General features: G+C 37.5%; 1 protein-coding gene across 5 annotated transcripts in view; it reads left to right on the forward strand.

Moving 5' to 3' along the window:
• Positions 1 to 21425, forward strand: part of GALNT13 (polypeptide N-acetylgalactosaminyltransferase 13) — an 812973-nt gene that overhangs the window by 696054 nt on the left and 95494 nt on the right. For all 5 annotated transcript variants that reach the window (XM_069080111.1, XM_069080110.1, XM_069080113.1 and 2 more), the window contains one exon: positions 11272 to 11370. In XM_069080111.1, the coding sequence (XP_068936212.1) occupies positions 11272 to 11370 (99 nt within the window). The remainder of the gene's footprint in view (positions 1 to 11271; positions 11371 to 21425) is intronic.

A 21425-nucleotide genomic window follows, 5' to 3' on the forward strand; every position in this document is an offset into this window, starting at 1 on the left:
AAATAAAGTAAAAAAGTATGCTTCAATCTGTATTCAGATACCATCACTTCTTTCTCTTGGGATGGATAATATCTTTCATTATAAGTCCTTCAGAGTTTTCTTGGATCATTGTATTCCTGAGAATAGGTAAGTCATTCACAGATTATCATTTTACAATATTTCTATTACTTTGTAAATGGTATTTTCACTTTGTTCACGGAAGTTTTTCAAGGCTTTCCTGAGATCATCCTGGTCATCATTTCATATAGTACAATATTCCATCAAAATTATATACTTGTTTAGTCATACTGCAAATGATGGGCATCCCCTCAATTTCCAATTTTTACCAACAGAAAAAACCTGCTATAAATATTTTTGTATGTATAGGTTCTTTTTCTTTTTTTGTTTTGGTGTTGTTGTGGTGTTGCTAGGTCAAAGGGCATGCAGGGTTTAATAGGCCTTTGAGCATAGTTTCAAATTGCTCTACAGAAGTGTTGAATCAGGTCACAACTCCATCAATGGTGCATTAATGTCTCATTTTTCCCACATCTGCTTCAACATTTGTCATTTTCCTTTTCTGTCTTATTAGCCAACCTAAGAGGTTATAATTGTTATAATTTGCATTTTTCCACTCAATAGTGGGTTAAAGATATTTTTTTCTTGTGATTATAGTTAATTTTGATTACTTCTGGAAACTGTTCATATCTTCCGATCATTTATCAATTGAGGAATGGTTCTTACTTTTATTAATTTGACTCACTTTTCTATGTATTTGAGAAATGAGGCCTTTATTAGAGAAACTTGCTTCATTTTTTCTCAATTGCTATTGCTAACTGTATTTCCTTCCATCTTATTTATTCTATTCTCTCTCTCCCTTATCCTGTCCCTCCTCAAAAGCATTTTGCTTCTGACTTCTGCCTCCTCTAACATGCCCTCCTTTCTATCACTACCCCCTCCAACCTCACTTATCTATCCCCTTCCCCTCCTACTTTTCTGTATGGTAAGATAGATTTCTATACCCAATTGAGTGTGTATGCTCTTCCCTCTTTGAGTCAATTCTGATAAAAGTAAGGTTCACTCACATCCTCTCGCCTCCCCCTTCCTCCTATCATTATAAAAGTTTTTTCTTGCCTCTTTTATGTGAGATAATTTACCTTATTGTATCTCTCCCTTTCCCCTTTTCTTAATACATCCCTCTCTTACCCCTTAATTTTTTATTTTTGATATATATCATCCCTTCGTATTCTAATCACTCTTGTTCCTTCTATCTGTGTATGTTTTTTCTAACTGCCCTAATAACAAGAAAGTTCTTAAGAACTTTGCATATAGGAATGTAAGCATTTTAACCTTATTAAGTCCCTTATAATTTCCCTTTCCTGTTGACCTTTTTATGTTTCTCTTGAGTTTATTTTTTGAAAATCAAATTGTCTATTCAGCTCTGGTCCTTTCATCAAGAATGCTTATAAGTCCTCTCGTTGAATATACATTTTTTTTTCCACTCAGTTTTGCTGGGGAGGTTATTCTTGGTTGTAATCCTAATTCCTTTGCCCTCCAGAATATCATATGTCAAGTTCTCTGATCCCTTAAGGTGGAAGCTGCTAAATCTTATTATCCTCACTGTAGCACCAGGATACTTGAATTGTTTTATTTTTGGCTGCTTGCAATATTTTTTCCTTGGCCTGGGAGCTCTACAATTTGCTACAATATTCTTTGGAGTTCTCATTTTGGAATCTCTTTTTTTGCCATTTATGGCTTACAAAACACCTTATTTAGTTGTATTATGTGTGTGTGTATACAATTTCTTATTACTTCAGTCCCCCACAACAACCCTGAAGGTAGGTGCCATTATTATCCCTATTTCACAGAGGAGGAAACCGAGGCAAACAGGATCAAATGACTTGACCAGGGTTCCACAGCCAGCAAGTGTCTGAGGCCTGACTTGAATTCAGGTCTTCCTGACCTCACTGGGTCACCTAGCTTCCACACCCCCTCCTACATGAGTCCTTTCTTGATTTCCCAGCTGTTAGGGCTCCCCCTTCAAAAATAATAACAACAACAACAATATCTAGCATTTAAATAGTACTTTAAGATTTGCAAAGTATTTTACAAATATGTCATTTTATCTTCATTACAACCCTGGGAGGCAGTTATTTGTATTAATCCCATTTTACAGATGAGGAAACTGAGACATGGAGAGGTACAGTGATCTGCTCAGTCACACACAGTAGTGTCTGATGCTGCATTTGAACTCAAGACATCCTTGCTCTCTCTCCTCTGCTAGTAGATGCTTCCCTTGACTTTGGGTCTGTTTATCTGGGTTCCCCCTCCACACAGTAAAATAATCTGTATTCAAATACAGAATTTTTAATACTGATATAAACTTTATAAGGGCAGAGACTGATTCATTGTTGTCTTTGGGACCTTAGCACCTAACACTGTGCTAGACACACAGTAGACACTTGGTCAATTACAGATGAGTGCACAAATGAATAATCCCAGCTCCAAGGCCCAGGCAGGAAGGAGAAATATGATTTATGAAAACAGATTAAGATAGCCAGAGGAAATCAAAAGCAGGAAACAAGAGTCAATATCTGCTCAGATATACTTGGCAGCACCTTTCAAGGGAGCCAGCTATGCCCAGAGATGGGGAAGTGACTGAGAGGCCAGAGGAGAGGAGGACAAGGAAATGTGATTGGACTAGGAGGGATTTGGGGAGACCTTGGAAGAGTCCTTTCAACCCATGCAGGGTAAGATAGGCCAGGAATGGAGAACAAGTACAGAGTAACTTCAGCTTGCATGTGAAGAGATGGCTGATGGGAAGCCAGGCTGCATCCTGAAACCTAGCTTCTCAAAGATAACTGGCTGCACAGGGCCTGGAGTCAGGAGGAAGAACTGAATTCAAGTCTGACGCTGGACCCTCACCAGCTGTGTGGCCCTGGGAAAGTCACCTGACCCTGTTTGCCTCAGTATCCTCATCTGCAAAGTAGAGATTTTATTTTATTTTATTTATTTTTAGGTTTTTTTTTCCATTTTCAAATGCTTTATTGACTTCTGATTTACATCATTCATTTCCGCCAGATTTTGAGTTGCAAATTTTCTCTGTTTTTCCCCTACCCAACACCCCAAAATAGCAGTCCCACAGGATATCCCCTCCTCCAATCTGCTCTCTCCCATATTTTCTCCCATACTGCTTTCGACTTTTCCAATAAGGCATGGTGGATCTCTATGCCCCAGTGCCTGTTTATCTTATTTCCCAAATACATGTAAAATAGTATTAATAATAATATTATATATATATATATATATTTTTTTTTTAACATTTGATTTTAAAACTTTGAATTCCATATTCAATCCCTTCCTCCCTTGTCACCCACCCTTACTGGGAAGATAAGCAGTTCAGTATAGGTTGTACATGTGTAGCAAAACAATAACATAGTAGATATATTGTAAAAGACTGGCTATATTTCCTTCCCTCCTATCCCACCTCCCACTTGTTCTATTCTCTACTTTGGTCCCATACCTTTTCAAAAGTGGGTGCTTCCAACTTCCCTCCCCTCCAGCCTGCCCTCCCTTCCAACATCCTCCCTCTCATCCACTTCCCCCCTACTCTCCTGTAGGGTGAGGCACCCTATTTACTGTGTATTTCATTCCCTCCCCAAGACAAATTCAATCACAATAAGGTTGACCCATTCCCTTTTGCTTTCCTATTCTTCCCTTCCATTGTAACCATTTTCTATTGCCTCTTGAGATAGTTTACCCCATTCTGTCTCTCCCCATCTCCTCTCATTATATTCCTCTCTCACCTCTTAATTTCACCTTTTAAGTATCACCACTTCCTAATAAATTGGTTCTGTGCCCTCTCTCTATGTATACCTGTAAACATATATACACACATTCATATATGTATTCATATGCCCATATACCCCCATATATAGACATATATATATATATATATATTTTTTTTTTCTATTCCCTTCAACTATTTTCATACTGAGAAAAGTTTTGTCAGTTACAATTATTGTTTTTCCATGTAGGAATGTTAATAGTTCAACTTTGATAAGTTCCTTATGATTTCTTTTCCCAGTTTACCTTCTCATGCTTCTCTTGCTTCTTGTATCTGAATGTCAAATTTTCTATTCAACTCAGGTTTTTTCAGCGAGAATGCTTGAAGGTCCTCTATTCCACTGAATGACCATATTTTCCCCTGAGACATGATACTCGGTTTGGCTGGGTAGGTGATTCCTGGTTTTAGTCCCTACTCCTTTGACCTCCAAAATATCATATTCCAAGCCCTTTGATCCCTCAGTGTAGAAGCTGCCGGATCCTGGGTTATCCTGATTGTGTTTCCACAATATTCAAATTGTTTCTTCCTGGCTACTTGTAATATTCTTTCCTTAATCTGGGAATTCTGGAACCTGGCTATAATATTCCTAGGAGTTTTCTTTTTGGGATCTTTTCAGGAGGTGATCGGTGGATTCTTTCAACCTCTATTTTGCCCTCTGGTTCTTAAACATCAGGACAGTTTTCTTTGACAACTTCCTGGAACATGATTTCTAGGTTCTTACTTTGATCATGGCTTTCAGGCAGTCCAATAATTTTTACATTATCTCTCCTGGATCTATTTTCCAGGTCAGTGGTTTTTCCCATGAGATATTTCACATTGCTTTCTATTCATTCTTTCATTTGTTTGGATCTCTTCAACAGCATCTTGATTTCTCATAAAGTCATTAGCTTCCATTTGCTCCAATCTAATTCTGAAGCAATGATTCTCATCATTGAGCTTTTGAGATTCTCTTTCCATCTGGCAAATTTGGCTTTTTAAGACATTCTTCTCCTCATTGCCTTTTTGAGCCTCTTTTGCCAATTGAGTTATTCTATTTTTTAAGGTATGATTTTCCTCAGTCAGGCTGTTGACTCTCATTTTGTAATTTTCTTGCACTGTTCTCATTTCTCTTCCCAATTTTTCCTCCCCTTCTCTTATCTGCTTCTTAAGGTTCTCTATGGCCTATAACCAGCTCTATTTTCCTTTGAAGCTTTTGGTGCAGGAGATCTGACTTCACTGTCTTCGTCCTGTTCCATGCTTTGCTCCTTTTTGTTCCCAAAAGAGGAGTCTAATGTTGGAATCTTCTGTTTGCTTTGTTTCCTTTGCCTGGTCATGTCTCCCCTCAGTCACTTGACCCCTGGGCTTTTTGCCACAGTAGGACTCTGGCACCAGATATGGGAGCTTTTGTCCCAAATCCTGGGGTTTTCTCAGCTGCTGGAGGTATTAGATGGGTGCCCTCTCTGAGGTCTCCACATGCTCTGGCAATCTGGACAAACACCCCAGGACCTCCACCCTAGACTCCAATCTGGATCCAAGCAGGTTAAAGCAAGAGTGATTACCCCTCAGACTGGTGCTTGGTCCCCCTACACTCTGCAAGCCAGGAGCTGAAGCTGCCACGTGATGCTGGCTGGCTGTGCTGGGTGTCTCAGAGGCTTCTCGCCCTGGGGGCAAAAGCTGATGCACTCCCACTTACTCGGTCCCAAAGTCCAGACTGCACTGACCTCTTACTCTTTCCTTCACATCTACGGGTTGATAATTCTGGAAATGGCCACAGCTGCTGCTGATCTGGAGTCCCTCCAGCCCGCGGCTGGTCAGACCTGCCCTGCTACTAAAACCTCCAGCTCATGCAGGCCTGGGCTCAGCTCCCAGAATGCTGCACTGGCTGATACCTGCTGGCCTTCCAGGCTGTTGTCAGTGGGAGGTTAGCTTTTCTGTGTCATTTTGTGGGTTCTGCAGCTCCAAAGTTTGTTCAGAGTCCCCTTTTTACACTGATTGGGGAAGGTGGAAGCCAGAGCCGCTTGGAGGTCATGCTTCTACTCCTCCATCTTGATCCCACCCCCTATTTGAGTAATTTTTAAGATATTAGTTTAGGAATAATATTATTTCTAATAAATTCCACATATGTTCTTTTCTAATGCAAATATAAAGAATGACTTACTCTTTTCAATTAGAAAAGACATTACCAATTACTGACACAATCCAGCAGACAGAGCACAAATTAGTGAAGCTGTGGTTGTGACAATGAAATTCATACTAATCATGAAGAATGAGGAATAAAAAACTTTGAGGTGAACTCACCAATTTGAAGTATCATTTTTTCAAAAACCAAAAAATTTGAGTAAAAATGCACAAATGTCTTACTTACAAATAATAATGAACAAAAATTAGACATGAAAAGTAAAAATATGCTGTCTCCTTGTGAAATACCATGGAAATCAATTTTCTTAATAATGATTCAGTGTCTAATGTCTTGCCTTTTATTTTCTGGTCCTCTGGAAATATGTCATTGACCAAAAGCTAAACAATGAATCCTGAAAGCATAAAATAGAATCTGCTCATAGGGACCAAAGTTTTAACAACGCCAGTTACCTACCTGGAAAGTTATTTTGGACAGTTATCATTAGCAATATCAAGGTCACAGATTAAAAAAAAAATCCTCTTCCGTGTTTAACAAACCATTCCATCAAGGTTGCTCCACTAGCAGATATAATGGGGTATTACTGGCTTGGAACCAGATGTGTGTTCTGTCAATCTCTGAGTTAATTGCTTGTAACTTAACCTTGAACTCATCTTTGTATTTGGGAGAGATTAATTTTACTCACTTGGAGTTATCCATTGTAGCCAAGATATGAAAATCTGCTTCAAGCTTTTCTTGTTGAAGGATTATCAAGAGGCACTGGTAACTAATTTTGTGTTTTGTTGAAAGCAATCACATTTTTGTCATATTCCCACATCACACTGCTAATTCATCTGGAAGCAATCTGATAGGCAGCATTCTTCTTCCAAGAGTTGTTTACTCTCATCATTCTGGGTTTTAATGTACTCATATAAATTTCTTACCATATATTTTCCAAGAATGAGTACAAGAAGGTATAGTAGAAATAGAAAGAATCCACTTATCATTACTCAGAGATCATAGGAAGAAAACTTATAGGAATGTTATGACCAAGTTTCAAATTGTCAGGTTAAATAGAAAATATTATAATTAACAAGAAATTAAACAATTTAAATACTTCAAAAAAGCAATCAGGATTTCACAAGATCTAGCAGCTTCTGTGCTTAAAGACCATAGGTCTTGGAACATCGTATATCAAAGAGCAAAGGAGCTAGGGTTGCATGGAAGAGTAACTTATCCAGCAAAGTTGAGATAATTCTGAATGGAAAAAGGACATTTGATTAACTGAAAGACTTTCAAGTATTTGTAACAACAACAAACAGAACTCAATGGGGGAAAAACAATATAAAAGACCCAGAAGAAATATATGGAAATCATTAAATACTAATTATAAGGCACTAATAAATGTAAACTGTTTATTTATGATGTGTGAAAATGTTATCAGTATACTTAAAACTGTTAATATTACTAAGGTCATTTGAAAGAAAGGTTGTCTCTGAGTTGTATATGTCAGGGTGATTCTAAAAAGCAAAACTGTCTAGGGAAAGGTAAAAAGGAGCAATTGTCTCATAAAATGGAGTGTAAAGGAAGAACTAATACAAAGGAAACAGGTGAAGATGGAGGACTGGTAATGTCAGAACCTTTTTCTCATCTGGGTTGAATAAGTAACAAAAGTGTACATCTGTAATGATAATGTAATTTTATGTTGAAGACACCTTTTTTGTATTGGCAAAGAAGTAGGTATTTAGCACCTTGTTTCAAGTTAAGCAAAGGTAGCAGGGACTTAGCACTTAATAACTGATCAAGCCTCTGTGGAGGAAACAGAAGGTATGAACTCCTGTCTCCTGTTGCTGATGTAACAGGAAGGGGTTGGCTGAAACAGGAAGCTAATGCTTGTGTATATAAGGAAAAGCCCCAGGAAGGGAAGGTCAGAATTTTTTGGGACCAGCATCTGGAGGCAGAGCAGCTACAGAAGAGAAATGAAAATAGAGAACTGTGTCAGAGTTTCCTGAGAACTCATGGTGATGGAGCTTCTTCTGAAGAGGAGCCCAGGACCACAGTTCCCCCCCCCCCCCCCCCCCCCCCCCCCCCCGCACTGCCCCAAGGCTGGATAAGGTGATTCTGATTTTTTTAACAAGCTGCAGAAGACTGAGGAAGCATGACCAGGATGCTAAGACTTTGTCTTTTTGTGGCTTGGTTGAACCTTGAATTCCTGGGAAAAGAAATTATGAAGCATGTGAGATGAACTGGACCCTGTGAACTTCAATGTACAGCAGGACCTACCCAGAGAGCTGGACAAGGAACTGGGAGCTGTCTGCCTTTGAATACAGGTGACTGGTGGATTCAGGTAGGAGATGCCTGCCTCAAGTCAAGATGAAAAGACCTCTCCATGGGTACTGAGTAGTGATGAAATTGTAGTTTACTAGTGACCTAGGGGTGAAGGGTTGATGTATTTTCTAGTGATTGTATTTAGTGATTAATGATACTGAGTAATTGATTGCTGAATAAGTGACTGATTGAATTAACTTAGTGTGCCCCATGAGTCAGATTTTGGCTATTGTACTTTGAGATGATTGTTTTTTTTTTTTGTTTTTTGGGGGGCAGTTGGGGTTGTGACTTGCCCAAGGTCATACAGCTAGAGTGTGTGTGTGTGTGTGTGTGTGTGTGTGTGTGTGAAGTGTCTGAGTCTGGATTCGAACGCAGATCCTCCTGACTCCAGGGCCAGTGCTCTATTCACTGTGCCACCTAGCCACCCTGAGATTATTGTTTTTTGTTCAAAACTTTGAGGCTGCTGTGGTGGAAACTATGTGGCCGTTTTAATGATATATTGTTGCCAATACTATATTGTGATTTTCTGTGATAAATTGTAATATTCTGAATGCTGAACCTTGATTTTCTGTGAATGTTTTGCTTTGATTTGTTACTGAATAAATAGTGTTCTCTATACTGTGCAATCAGAAACTTAAAAGCTGTTCACAGTAGCATTCTTCTGGAAAGCTGATCGTGCATGGTGTTACAACATCTGAAGAGGTTTAGAAGTTTCCTGAACTTCTAGAGAAGTGAGGAAACTCTGGGAGAGAGTTTGGGAGGAATATAAAATAAGATTAGGAGGTGGGGGAGAAGATAGAGGAGGGAATTTTAGAGGGGTAGGTAAAATAAAGAACAGGGATAGGGTAAAAAGAGAGTCTGAGAAGGAAAATAATGAGTAAAAGTAAGATTTAGGGGAAATTAACAAATATTAATTAGAACTTCATCAAATATATATGAATATATAAGAATTCCATCAATTGATAGATTGCCAAAGGATATAGACAGGCAGTTTTCCGCTGGATAAAAATTAACAATTTCTGGTCATATAAAATGCTCTAAATCATTATTGATTTAAGAAATGCAGATTAAAACAAATTTGAGATACCATTTTACGCCTACCAAATTGGCTCAATGATAAAAAGAGAAAGTGACACATGTCAGAGAGGAAGTGAAAAAATTAGGATACTAATTAACTGTTTGTGGAATAGTAAAATGATTGAACCATTTTGGAAAAAAAATCTCTTATTAAGCCCAAAGGGTTATTAAAATACCTATACACTTTGACCCAGCAATACCATTACTTGGTCTGTTTCCAAAGATGAATAGGGAAAAAGGAAAAGAGCCTATATGCTCCAAAATGTTTATAGCAGCTCTCTTTGTGATGGCAAAGAACTGGAAACAGCAGGGATGCCCATAAATAGGGGAATAAATGGACAAGTTGTGATACATGATTGTGTTGGAATATTTCAATGCTATAAAGAAATGATTATTCCAATGATAGAAAAAAACATGAAAAGACTTTCACAAAATAACAAAAAACATGATCAGAGCCTGGAGAATATTGTATACAGTAACAGAAATATTATTTTAAGAACAACTATCAGTAGATAACATATTTTGTCTATCATAAAATACCCAAATTAATGAAAAGGGATATATGAAGCTCTCAAGATGTGGAGGTATGTGGCCCCTGGAAGATTCCTGCTCACCTGACCCTGCCTACCTGGAGCTATGCTTCCTAGAATTGTGCTTCGTAGAATTCTGCTGAAGCACCAGGATGTTTGACTGCTGAAGGACATCTGCCTACCTTAGCTGTGCTTCACTGAGTTATGCTGAAGCATGGTGAGGTTTGCCTGCTGGAGGACATCTGCCTGCTGGCACATATGGTGGTTTTCTGAACTAGAGTCTATTGGTTCCCCTGCCTGTGTGGAGGCACTTAGGGGGTCCTTGTGTTGGTGCTTGCCTGTTCTACCATCCTGGGGCTCAGGATCTCCCTCTGTTTTATGGAGGTGTAGCTTGCTGCTGACTTAATGAAATGCCTCGCATCCAGTACTGCTTCCACTTTACCAAAGCAAGAAGGACCTTTCCTGCTAATCCCCCAAGCTTCCTAGCCTATAAGACTGTTGCACCTCATCTTTCTGCTGGCTCAGTTCTTCCAAGGGTTTTCCTGGGGTGATAGTTTCTGGGCTTTCAGAGGTCAATAAGGGACAGTGAGAGTGATCTATTTCTTACTCCACCATCTTGGCTCCCAGAAGTCCCATTTGATTGTCTGTATTTTTAAAAGTGCATTTAAAATGAGAAGATAATCATTGGCAAATTTGCATGTCATGATTGAAATGTGTACAGTCCAGAAGCCTGTAGAAGTCAGAGACAAATATATAAGATAGGAAATTCCAGATACAGAATGAGCAAGAAGCCATATATTTCCTAATTTTCGTGTTTTAAACTATAGTTAATATCTCCCTATAGATAAATTCAGAATGCAGACAAGTAATTGTTAAAGTAGTCAGCTTTGCTATTTGTACCTATACGTGATAGTGTGTAAGACTCCCTTGCAAATACACCATTTTATGGAGAGCTCTTAAGACTGGCTTGAGTAGATTGCCATCTGGTGGACAAATTAGATATATCCCCTAACAAGATAATTCTTACGACACCTTTTTTTTTTTCTACAGGCTTGAGGAAAGCATCATGTAAGGAAATACAAGCTTCTTAAACAACTCTAATGCCAAAAATATCACACAGTGTACCCACAAAATGTCCCATGCTTGCCAACAAGTGCTAAACATATATTAGCTCTTTTGAAATGCATAAAAAGTCTATAGAATACATGTTATTATTACCCCATTTTATACAGGAGAAAACTCAGACTCAGAAAGGTGGTGTGAATCACAGTGATTACAGAGCTACTAAGTGTCAGAGTTAAGATTTGTATATGGCCTTCCTTACTTGAGGTATAGCACTCTGGTTCACAAAATAAACTTTAGAGTCAGTAGACCTTCCTTTACTTCACCATTTTTCTCAATTTTTTTTTCTCCTCCAGATAAGAAATGTGGAAACCAATCAGTGTTTAGACAACATGGGCCGCAAAGACAATGAAAAAGTGGGCATGTTCAATTGTCACGGCATGGGAGGAAATCAGGTAAAATTTGTTAATCAGATTTATATTCTCCATAATTCATCAAAATATCATTTACTCTGTTGAGATTACACAGACACGCATACACACAAAACTAATTATTGCTATAATATTAATATTCTCCCTCACTGTCTGTCAGCAGACTAATTCCAAATGGATAGCTATAGTGGAATGAATTACCAATAAAATATATATTTATATCTATATCTATATCTATCTATCTATCTATCTATCTATCTATCTATCTATCTATCTATCTATCATCTATCTATCTATCTATCTATCATTATTCCCATCCTTCAGAATTCCTTATAGTTCTGAAAAATGGTGAGACAACTTTATCTGAGCTTACAGTTATTTTCAACACTGTGAGTCTTGGAACATGTGTCATACTACCAAGATATATGTTCTGCTTAGGGGGAATCTGTCAAACCAACTGCATATCATTGTCTGGAAAATAGAGAGATGTTTTTTCCTGTGTGGAAACTCTTGAGTTTCTGAATGGTTGTGAACCTCATTTACAAGACTCCTTAGTCTTTTGGGACTTAAGAAAATTGATTCAATGTCATCTGCCAACAGGGACTTCTAAAGAACTTTCCCATTTGTAAGAAATCTTTCTTCCACTGACAAATAATGAAATTTAACTTAATTTTTAAGAAATGATTAACACATACAGATATAAGTAACAGGGTCAGGTTTCACTGGAAAAAGCTACAATCATTTCCTCTCCTTACTTACTGTCCTCTTGCTACCTCCTCAAATTTTGTAATCTGGTTTCAAATATCATTATCAAATTGAAACTGGTTAACCCAATAATCTTTTTAAATAGTTTTTTTATTGATATTTTCGCATTGCCTGGTTTTTCTTGTTTTTTAATCCCCTTCTAGAGAGCTATCATTTATTACAATTTTTGAAAGAAAAAAAAGAAATGTAGTTGTATACCAGGTTCTACATCCACAGACCTAGAACTTGAGAAAGAATGGAAAGAGGTATCTTCTCATCCCTTTTTTTTTAGAATCAAGTTTTGTCTTTATAATCTTGAAATATTTGGTTTTGATTTTTACATGGTTGTTACTGTTTATACTCTTCTTATAAAATGCTTTCCTATCACTACTTATTCCACTTCACATACATTATAGGACTTTCCACACTTTTATGTATTTATAATGCCTATCATGTGCTCCATTGTAATAATGCACCATAGTTTGTGTTGCCATTCCCAACTGATAGGAATCTATTATGGTTTTACTTCTTTGCTTTCTCAAAAAGTGTGGTATGAATATTTTAGTTCATATGGATAATCTCTTTTTGTTATTGACTTCATTGAGAGAATATGCCTAGTTCTGGAATCTCTGGATCTAGTTTTATGGACATCTGTAGCAGCAAGCACCCCAAGCATCCTCAGGGTTTGCTGCCAGCACAGGTTCTTGGATCTGCTTTGACAAAGGAAAGCACTCAAAATGGGTTTAATCAGTCAGACATATATCGTTTACCTAGTTCAGCGGAAAAAGGTCAGCACCCCGAACTTCAAAGTATACAGGCAGAATTATCAAGAGAGAAACAGTTCAAGTAGACAGTTTTCCAAACTGTCCAACCATCACATCCATACCCAGTCAACATCTGGGTTTCAACATCTGGGTTTTTCAAAGCTGGGGGGGCTCTGGGCAACGACTTCCCAGAATCCAGATCAAATCACAGAACACTTCTCAAAGTGAGCCCCCCAAACAAAGCCTCATGTCAGGGCTTATATAGCCTTCTCCTGGCTCAGAGAATGTAACAACCTTATTGACCCACTGGCCAATCAAAAAGTATCTACTGAAAAACAAGCCTCCCACCCCAGGCTCCAGGTGCACTTTAGTCTAGGGGCAGGGAAGATCTTCCAAATTTGCATTCCCATTACAACATCTTACATAATTCCAAATGAAATTTCAGAAGAGTTTATATCCATTCACAATTCAACCAATACTGCTTTACTGTACATGTCTTTCCTCAACTGTTCCAGTATTAATTCCTATATGACTAAAAGTCTTTCCAATATGACTAATCATTATTTGCATAATTCTTTTATATGGTTGTAAATAATTTTTATTTTTACTTTGAGAAATTTTAGATTATATCCCTCGACTACTTCCCAATCATGAAATGGCTTTTAGTATTCTGTATTTCTGGATGTTATCTATATAGTACAAATATCATCCCCTTATAAAAAATTGACATGAGGATTATTTTCAGTCCTTTCTTTTTATTCATGATGTGATAATTTTTATACAAGTTTTTTAGTTTCAGGTGTTCAAATTTATTTGTCTTTAGTAATTCATTCTATCTATCAATTGGGTAAGAATTCTTTCCCTACTCATTGCTGTGAAAAATATGAAATACGTCATCTGCTCCACTTTTCATTCTATTGTGGTATGAACTTAATATTCAAGTTGCATATCAATGAATTAAAATCTTGATTTTATTATGGAATATGACGTAAGACACTTGTATAATTCCAATTTCTGTCAGACTACTTTCAAGTTTTCCTGAAAATACTTCTAAAATAAGGAGTTCTTTCCAACATAAGTTAAGTTTTGAATGTTTGTTTGACATTGAGTTATGGAGTTAAATCATTTTTGAGACTTCCTTGTCTAGCTTATTGTATTGATCTTTTCTCTTTGGTCATCAGTATTAAGTGGTTTTGAGGCTTTACAATATCGCAGGAATTCTGAAAGTTCTATTATCTCATCCAACAATTTCTTGCTAATTCTGATGGCCTTTTCTTAGTGTTCATCACTGTTTGACCTCTCTGTAATATTTGACAATTCTAATTGTCTGTTCCTGACAAATATGGTCTGCCATCTCTTCTCTAAATTTCCATGACACTGTTCTTTCATTCTTCCTCCTACCTTACTGGTTACCTTTTCACCATCACTTTTGGTTGTTTTTGTTTGTTTGTTTTTGCTTTTTGGAGTGGGGAGGGCAGGGCAATTGGGGTTGTGACTTGCCCAAGGTCACATGGCTAATTTTTTTGTTAAGGGTCTGAGGCTGAATTTGAACTCAGGTCCTCCTGATTCCAGGGCTGGTGCTCTATTCACTGCACCACATAGCCACCCCCATCACTTTTGTTTCTCATAGAGATGTTTCCACTGTGCTGAGCTTTTTACCTGTATTTTAGCAATGGAACACAGACTTTTCATCTGGTGTGTTTGCATTATTTAGATATAATGAGGAAGTATCACTGTCAGTGGTGAAATCTACAAATACCAAAATAACTTTATCAGCCAAAGCCAAAAAATTTTTAAATGACCAGAGCAACTCTAAATAATTGACTTTTAAAAACCTTTGGATGATGAAATATTTTTGTAGATATTTCCTTAAATTATTCACTCCACTTGAATGTTTCTGCAGAGCCAAGATGGTTATTTAGATAATGTCAGAAGCAAGAGAATAAAAACCAAAGCTTCCTATAGGAATTGTTAACTCACTAAACATACTCTCTTGTTAATCAAACTGCAATGCTCTTATGCATAAAGTCAGTCATCATATCATTGTCATGTCATAGTATTTATGTTCAAATTTAGGCTCCAGGGATTTTTAATCTGGAGTGACTTTTTAAAACTCCAACTTGGTTTGTAAAGGAAACAGCCTTGATCTCCCTATTCTCCAGGCTAACCTCTATTGGTTTTATTGTAGTTATTTAGTTTGGATATTTTTAAAGTGTCCCTCTCCTCATAAAAATAATCAAATCTTATTCTTGCTCATGCATGGAAGACAGAAAAAAAATGTTAAAGCAACATATGAGAGATTGAACTCAGTTGTCTTTCCAAAATAGCATATTTTGCAATTGTTGACAGTTATGCCATAGACTATGTATTCCTTAGACATGAGTTTTGATATTTTTAAACATTTTTAGAGATTTCCATAAGAAATAACCTTAATGCCATAGATAAAAATGTGTTTCTTTTTCCTTAATCACTCAAAAACACAATTGTAACACCAATTTATTTCAGATCCATCAGAGCAGTTACAGGAGTATGGAGAGGAAGGAGAGATATTCTCATGCTAAAGCATCATCAATGGCTACCTTACTATATTTTAAAAATAGGTTGCTCTTCTATATTTGATCGCTTTAGGCTTTGTTTCGTTGTTGTGAATGGTGGTGTTTTAACCCATAGTATAAATGCAAATCACATGTCAGAGTGGAGAGAGGTTTGACTTTTCAGTTAGTAGGACCTGAGTTCAAGTTCTGCCTTTGGCACATAAACGAGAATTAGCACAGGCAACACTCTCAGACATTATTGAACAGTTTTTCTGGAGTACAAGAGAAAGTTTCCAAAACAAAATTTTCTCTACACAGATGAAGTCACAGATTGATATCATTCCACTCTTCCCCCCTAAAAAATGAAATTAAATAATTTCTCCTTGATAAAAAAACCAATCACTAAGAAGTTATCTTACCTTCCTTCAAAACTTCACTGTCCTTATTAAAAGTCATTTCATCAAATCTCCATGGTTACTATTAAATACTGGAAATAATGTATATCAGGATGAAGAGTAAACTTTAATAATTTCCATTGAATTTATGAATTGCTCCAACAATTCTATAGAACAATTTGGAATTGTGCCCAAACAGCTATAAAACTGCCTATACTTTGACTTAGCAATACCACTACTAAGTCTGTATCCCAAAGAGATCAAAGAAAAGGTAAAAGGACTTACATGAACAAAAAATTTCTTACAAGAGCTCTTTTTCTGGTAGCAAAGAATTAGAAATCTAGGGTATGGACATTAATTGGAGAATGGCTAAACAAGTTGTGGCATATGATTGTGATGGAAAACTATTATTCTATAAGAAATTAATGTAGGGTGTGGATGCAGAAAAACATGGGAAGACTTATATGAACTGCTACAGAGTGAAGTGAGCAGGACTAGGAGAATATTTTACACAAACAGAAATATCATAAGTATGATCAACTGTAAATGATTTTCCCTCCTAGGTAGAGTTTTACTTTTGACAACCACCTCCCTCAATCTGTCTTCCCTTTTATCAGCCCCCTGTGTTTTCTTTACCCTTTCCCTCACTACTTCTTCCCTTCTTTCTATCTACCCCTCCCTTTTCTTTTGCCTTTCCCTTCCTACTTCCCATAGGATAAGTTAGATTTCTATTCATAACTGAGTATATTATTCCTTCTTTGAGCCAAATCTGAAGAGAGTAAGGTTCAAACTATGTTGATCTCCCTTCCTTCTTTTCCTCTAACGTAATAGTTCTTTGTGCCTCTTCATGTGATGCAATTTACCCTTTTTCTGTCTCTTTCTTTCCTCTTCTCCCAGTACAACCCATTTCCACCACTTAATTGTATTTTTAAAATCATTATATCAAAGTCAAATTATACCCACACCCTCTGTCTATGTATATCCCTTTTAAATGCCATAATAAAGATACAATTTTCAATATTGACAAGTATCATCTTTCCATATAGGGATGTAAAGTATTTGCCATTATTGAATAACATTTTTTTTCTTTCTTGTTTACCTTTCTATGCCTCTCTTGAGTCTTATATTTGAAGATCAAATTTTCTGTTGAGCTCTGGTCTTTTCCTCAGGAAGGTTTGGAAGTCCCCTATTTCATTGAATGGCTATCTCCTCCCCTGAAAGATTATTCTCAATTTCACTAGGTAGCTGATCCTTGATTGCAATCCAAGCTCCTTCACCTTATATCATATTCCAAGCCCTCTGATCTTATAATGTAGAAGCTACAAGGTCTACATAATCCTGACTGTGCTTCCATAATATTTAAATTGTTTCTTTTTTTTTAAAGCAATTGGGGTTAAGTAACTTGCTCAAGGTTACATAGCCAGTTATTTCTGGGTATGGTGCTAAGTATATGAGCCCAGATTTGATCTCCAGGTCATCCCGACACTGGGGCCGGTGCTCTTACTCACTGAGCCACCTGGCCACCCCTAAGCAATTGGGGTTAAGTAACTTGCTCAAGGTTACACAGCCAGGTATTTCTGGGTGGGTGCTAAGTGTCTGAGCCCAGATTCTATCCCCAGGTCATCCCAACACTGGGGCCAGTGCTCTTATTTGCTGTGCTTCCTGGCCGCCCTTAAATTGTTTCTTTCTCGCCACTTGCAGTGTTTTCTCCTTGACCTGATAATTCCAGAATTTGGCTACAATATTCCTTGGCCTTTGCAGTTTGGGAATTCTTTCAGGAGGTGGTTGGTGGACTCTTTCAATAACCATTTTACTTTCTGGTTCTAGGACCTCAGGGCACTTTTCCATGATGATTTCTTGAAAGATGCTCTCCAGGCTCTTTTTTCATCATGGATTTCAGGTAGACCAATGATTTTTAGATTATATCTCCTGGATTTATTTTCCAGGTCACTTGTTTTTCCAATGAGGTATTTTTTATTTTCTTCTTTTTTCATTCTTTTGATTTTGTTTGACTGATTCTTGATGTCTCATAGAGTCATTAGCTTCCACTTTCCCACTTCTCATTTTTAATGCATTGCTTTCTTCAATTAGCTTTTGTGTCTCCTTTTCCTTTTGGTCAATTCTGCTTATTAAGTTGTTTTCTACAGTCATTTTTTATCCTTCCTTTTCCAAAATATTGACTCTCTCGTATAACTGTCATTTTAAAAAAATATATATTTTTTCATCTACCACTCTTATTTGGCTTTTATAATCCTTCTTGAACTCTTCCAAAAATTCTTTTGGGGCTTGAGACCAGTTCATATATCATTTTGAGGTTTTGTATGTGGGTATATTGAAAATGTTGTCCTCTTCTGAGTTGTGTTTTGATCTTCCCAGTCCCCATACTAAAAATCTATGGTCATTGTCTATTTCTGTTTTTTTTTTCATGGTGTGTGCCTAATTTTTGGCTTTTAAATTTGAGCTCTCCTTCTGGAGCAGAGGGGACATTGAACCAAGCTGCTTGTGCTAGGGGCCAGGGACCTGGTCCCTGGATTTGCATTCTGGGACATGAGGTGCTGGCAGCTGGTGGCTGTAGGAGTCTGGCAGCTTACCTGGTGCTGAGCTGGAGTCAGAAGTTCTCAGGGTTCAGAGTGATCTGAGTCCTGGAGGAAGGTTGTTTTGAAGCACCAGAAGGTTTGGCTAGTGGCTAGATTCCCGACGACCTGGAGTTAGGCTTCCTGGAATTGTGCTGAAAGACCAGGAGGTTTGACTGCTGGAGCCTACTGGTTCCCCTGCCTGTGCCAAGCAAGGCACTTGGAGGATCCTGGTGTTGGCTGCTCCACCACCCTAGGGCTCAAGACTTCCTACTGGTTTGCTGAGGTAGCTTGCTGGGGTACCTCCCTTCCTTTACTATTCCACTTCTACCATAGCTAGAGGGACTTTCCCATTAATCCCCCAAGCTTCCCAAGTTAAAAGACTTCTGTACCCCATCTTTCTGCTGGCTCAGCTGTTCCATGGTTTTTCCTAAGGTGATTTTTGGGGGGTTTTAGAGGTCAATAAGGGAGAGTGAGATTGACTTCTTACTCTGCCATCTTGGCTCCCAGAAGTCTCCTTTGACCATTTATCAATTGAGAATGGCTCTCATTTTTTTAAATAAATTTTATTCAGTTCCCTGTATATTTGAGAAATCAGGGAAACTTGTTGCAATGTTTTATTCATCATCTATGGTACCTTTTAGCAAAATACTTCTTCAATTAATCTCTTTTAATTAGGTCTGTTTTTGTTTTGTGGGCTTCTAGGTGGTGTAGAGTAAAGCCAAGCATGTGTAGCTTTCCAGAGAACTGCTGCTGTGAACAGCTTTAAGGTTATGATTAGATAGTACAGTGAACTCTCTATTTATTCAGCAGGAAATTAAAACAAAACATTCACAGAAATCAAAGTACAGTATTCATAATGTTATAACATAACAAGTTATCACTAAAGTGGCCACACAGTTTTAAGCAAAAGATATCATTCAGTAAATCTTTAACTCAATCATCCTTAAGGAGCAGGCCCCCTTTAAGGGACACAAATTACAAAAGTCAAAGTTCTCCACCCCTAGGTCACAGTAAATCATAATCTTCTCAGTCAGAGTTAAGTACCCAAGAAGAAATCTTTTCATCTTGACTCAAGGTTGGCTCTCAGCTTCCATGGTTCTCTTCCATGGTCCCAGCTCCTGCCTGAATCTAACCAACTGTCAGCTGGACTCAAAGGTAGGCAGCTCTCAGCTTCTCGGCCAGTTCCTCATCCAGCTCATCGTCCAGTTCCATATTGAAGCTCACAGTGTCCACTCCCCCTCAAATCCTTCACAGTTTCTGTTTCTTGGAAGACAAAGCTTAATAGAGCCAAAACAACATTCATGCACATTGCTGGCACCATCATCAATTCATTATCTGCCTGTGAAATCAACCCACAAACAAGATCTGAGAAGTCAGTATAAATCATCGGCATAGAAATCAACACAGACCCACTGACAGGGTCTAGGAGGTAAACACAAATCATCAGTAAAGTCCCAGGGCCTCCAGATCCCTCCTCTAGGACTTCTGTAGACAGACAACCATAAAATCCTCTTTCAGGGCTTCTAGTAAGGTCCCAGCACTTCTGTACAAAGTAATACAAACAAAAATCAACGCAGACAAAACAGACAAATATAGAGTTCTGGGATGCCACAAGTTTTCTCCTTCTCAGCACTGCCACCACAAGAGTTCTCTTCTCAATTCTTCTCAGTTCTCTTCTCTCCCAGTTTGGGCTTCTCATTATATGTGGTCATTAGCTCCTCCCCTTCCTATTACATTAGCAATAGGGGTTCACAAGTCATGGGGTTCACAAGTTCTGTTTCTTAACAAAGACTCAAGGCTTAAAAGAAACTTGAACTGAAACAACGTGGTAAATAATTAAATAGCTAAAATAAGGCATTAAGTACTTCTTCGCTTGCCATTACCTGCAATGATAGAGTGTCAGGCCTAGAATCATGAAGACTTGAGTTCAAATGTGGCCTCTGACACTACTCATGTGATTCTTTAAAGTTATTTAGCTCTGCCTCAGTTTCCTCATCTGTAAAATGAGCTGCAGAAGGAAATGGCAAACCAGTCCAAAATCTTTGCCAAGAAAACTGCAAATTGAGTCACAAAGAATTGGACAAAATCAAAATGACTCAACAGTTTTTACTTTTGGTTTGTCTGAGATAATGATTGCCACCCCTACCTTTTTTCTTATTTAACTTGAAGCATAATAAATTCTGCTCCAGCCTTTTATTTTTATTGCATGTCTTTCTGTCTCCTGTTTAACGTTTTGGCATATGTTCTAATTTGTAAATGGGTCTTTTCTAAAAAGAAGTGATTAGAAATTGAATAAGAAGTTAGAATCCCTCAAGTTTTGAAAGACTATAACATTTTGCAGAATTAGAAGATTTTTATTAGGGATAAGTGCAAGGTTTTTCATCTGGGTTAAAAAAAATATCATGAGTACAAAATGAGAAGGGAAGTAGCTCGACAGTTAATTTTCTGTTGTACAGGTTTCGGTGAATTGCAAGCAAAATATGAGTTCATAGTGATATGTCAGGGGTTTTATCAAATCTTTGGCTTCATTAAGATAAGAATAACTTCCAGGACTGAGGAGGGATCATCTCATTCTCCTCTGTGCTGGTCAGACCACGTTTAGCACCCTGTGTTTAGTTCTAGGAGTATTATTTCATGAATGATAGTAATATTAATTATAGAGTATTTTAAGATGGTGACAAATTGAAAAATGATATTATGCTGTATATTGATCAGTTGAAGGAGGTGGGCATGGAAATGCAGAGACTTTAAATGTGGGGGAGGGTATCTATAGGAAATTATTTTGAGTATTATCATGTACAAGAGTGACTATTGCTTGAAGGGTTGTGTTAAAGTTATAAAATAAGTACATTGAAACTTTAAAATAAGGTAACACTTCCTAACAATTACAGTTAATCAACAGTGGAATGAATTACCAAAGGGATGTACTTCCCCAAAATGAAGGTCTTCAAGTAAATTCTGAATAACCACTTCTCAGTTATGTTGTAGATATTGTTCTTGCAACATTATAGATAGTGTTGATGGGTATAGATAATTCTCTTGGTTCATTTATCATAGTAGCTCTCA

This window comes from Petaurus breviceps, unplaced genomic scaffold (genome assembly GCF_028583685.1).
Source record: "Petaurus breviceps papuanus isolate PSGF00001 unplaced genomic scaffold, PetGlider_PUasm1.0 91133, whole genome shotgun sequence".
Taxonomy (NCBI): Eukaryota; Metazoa; Chordata; class Mammalia; order Diprotodontia; family Petauridae; genus Petaurus; species Petaurus breviceps.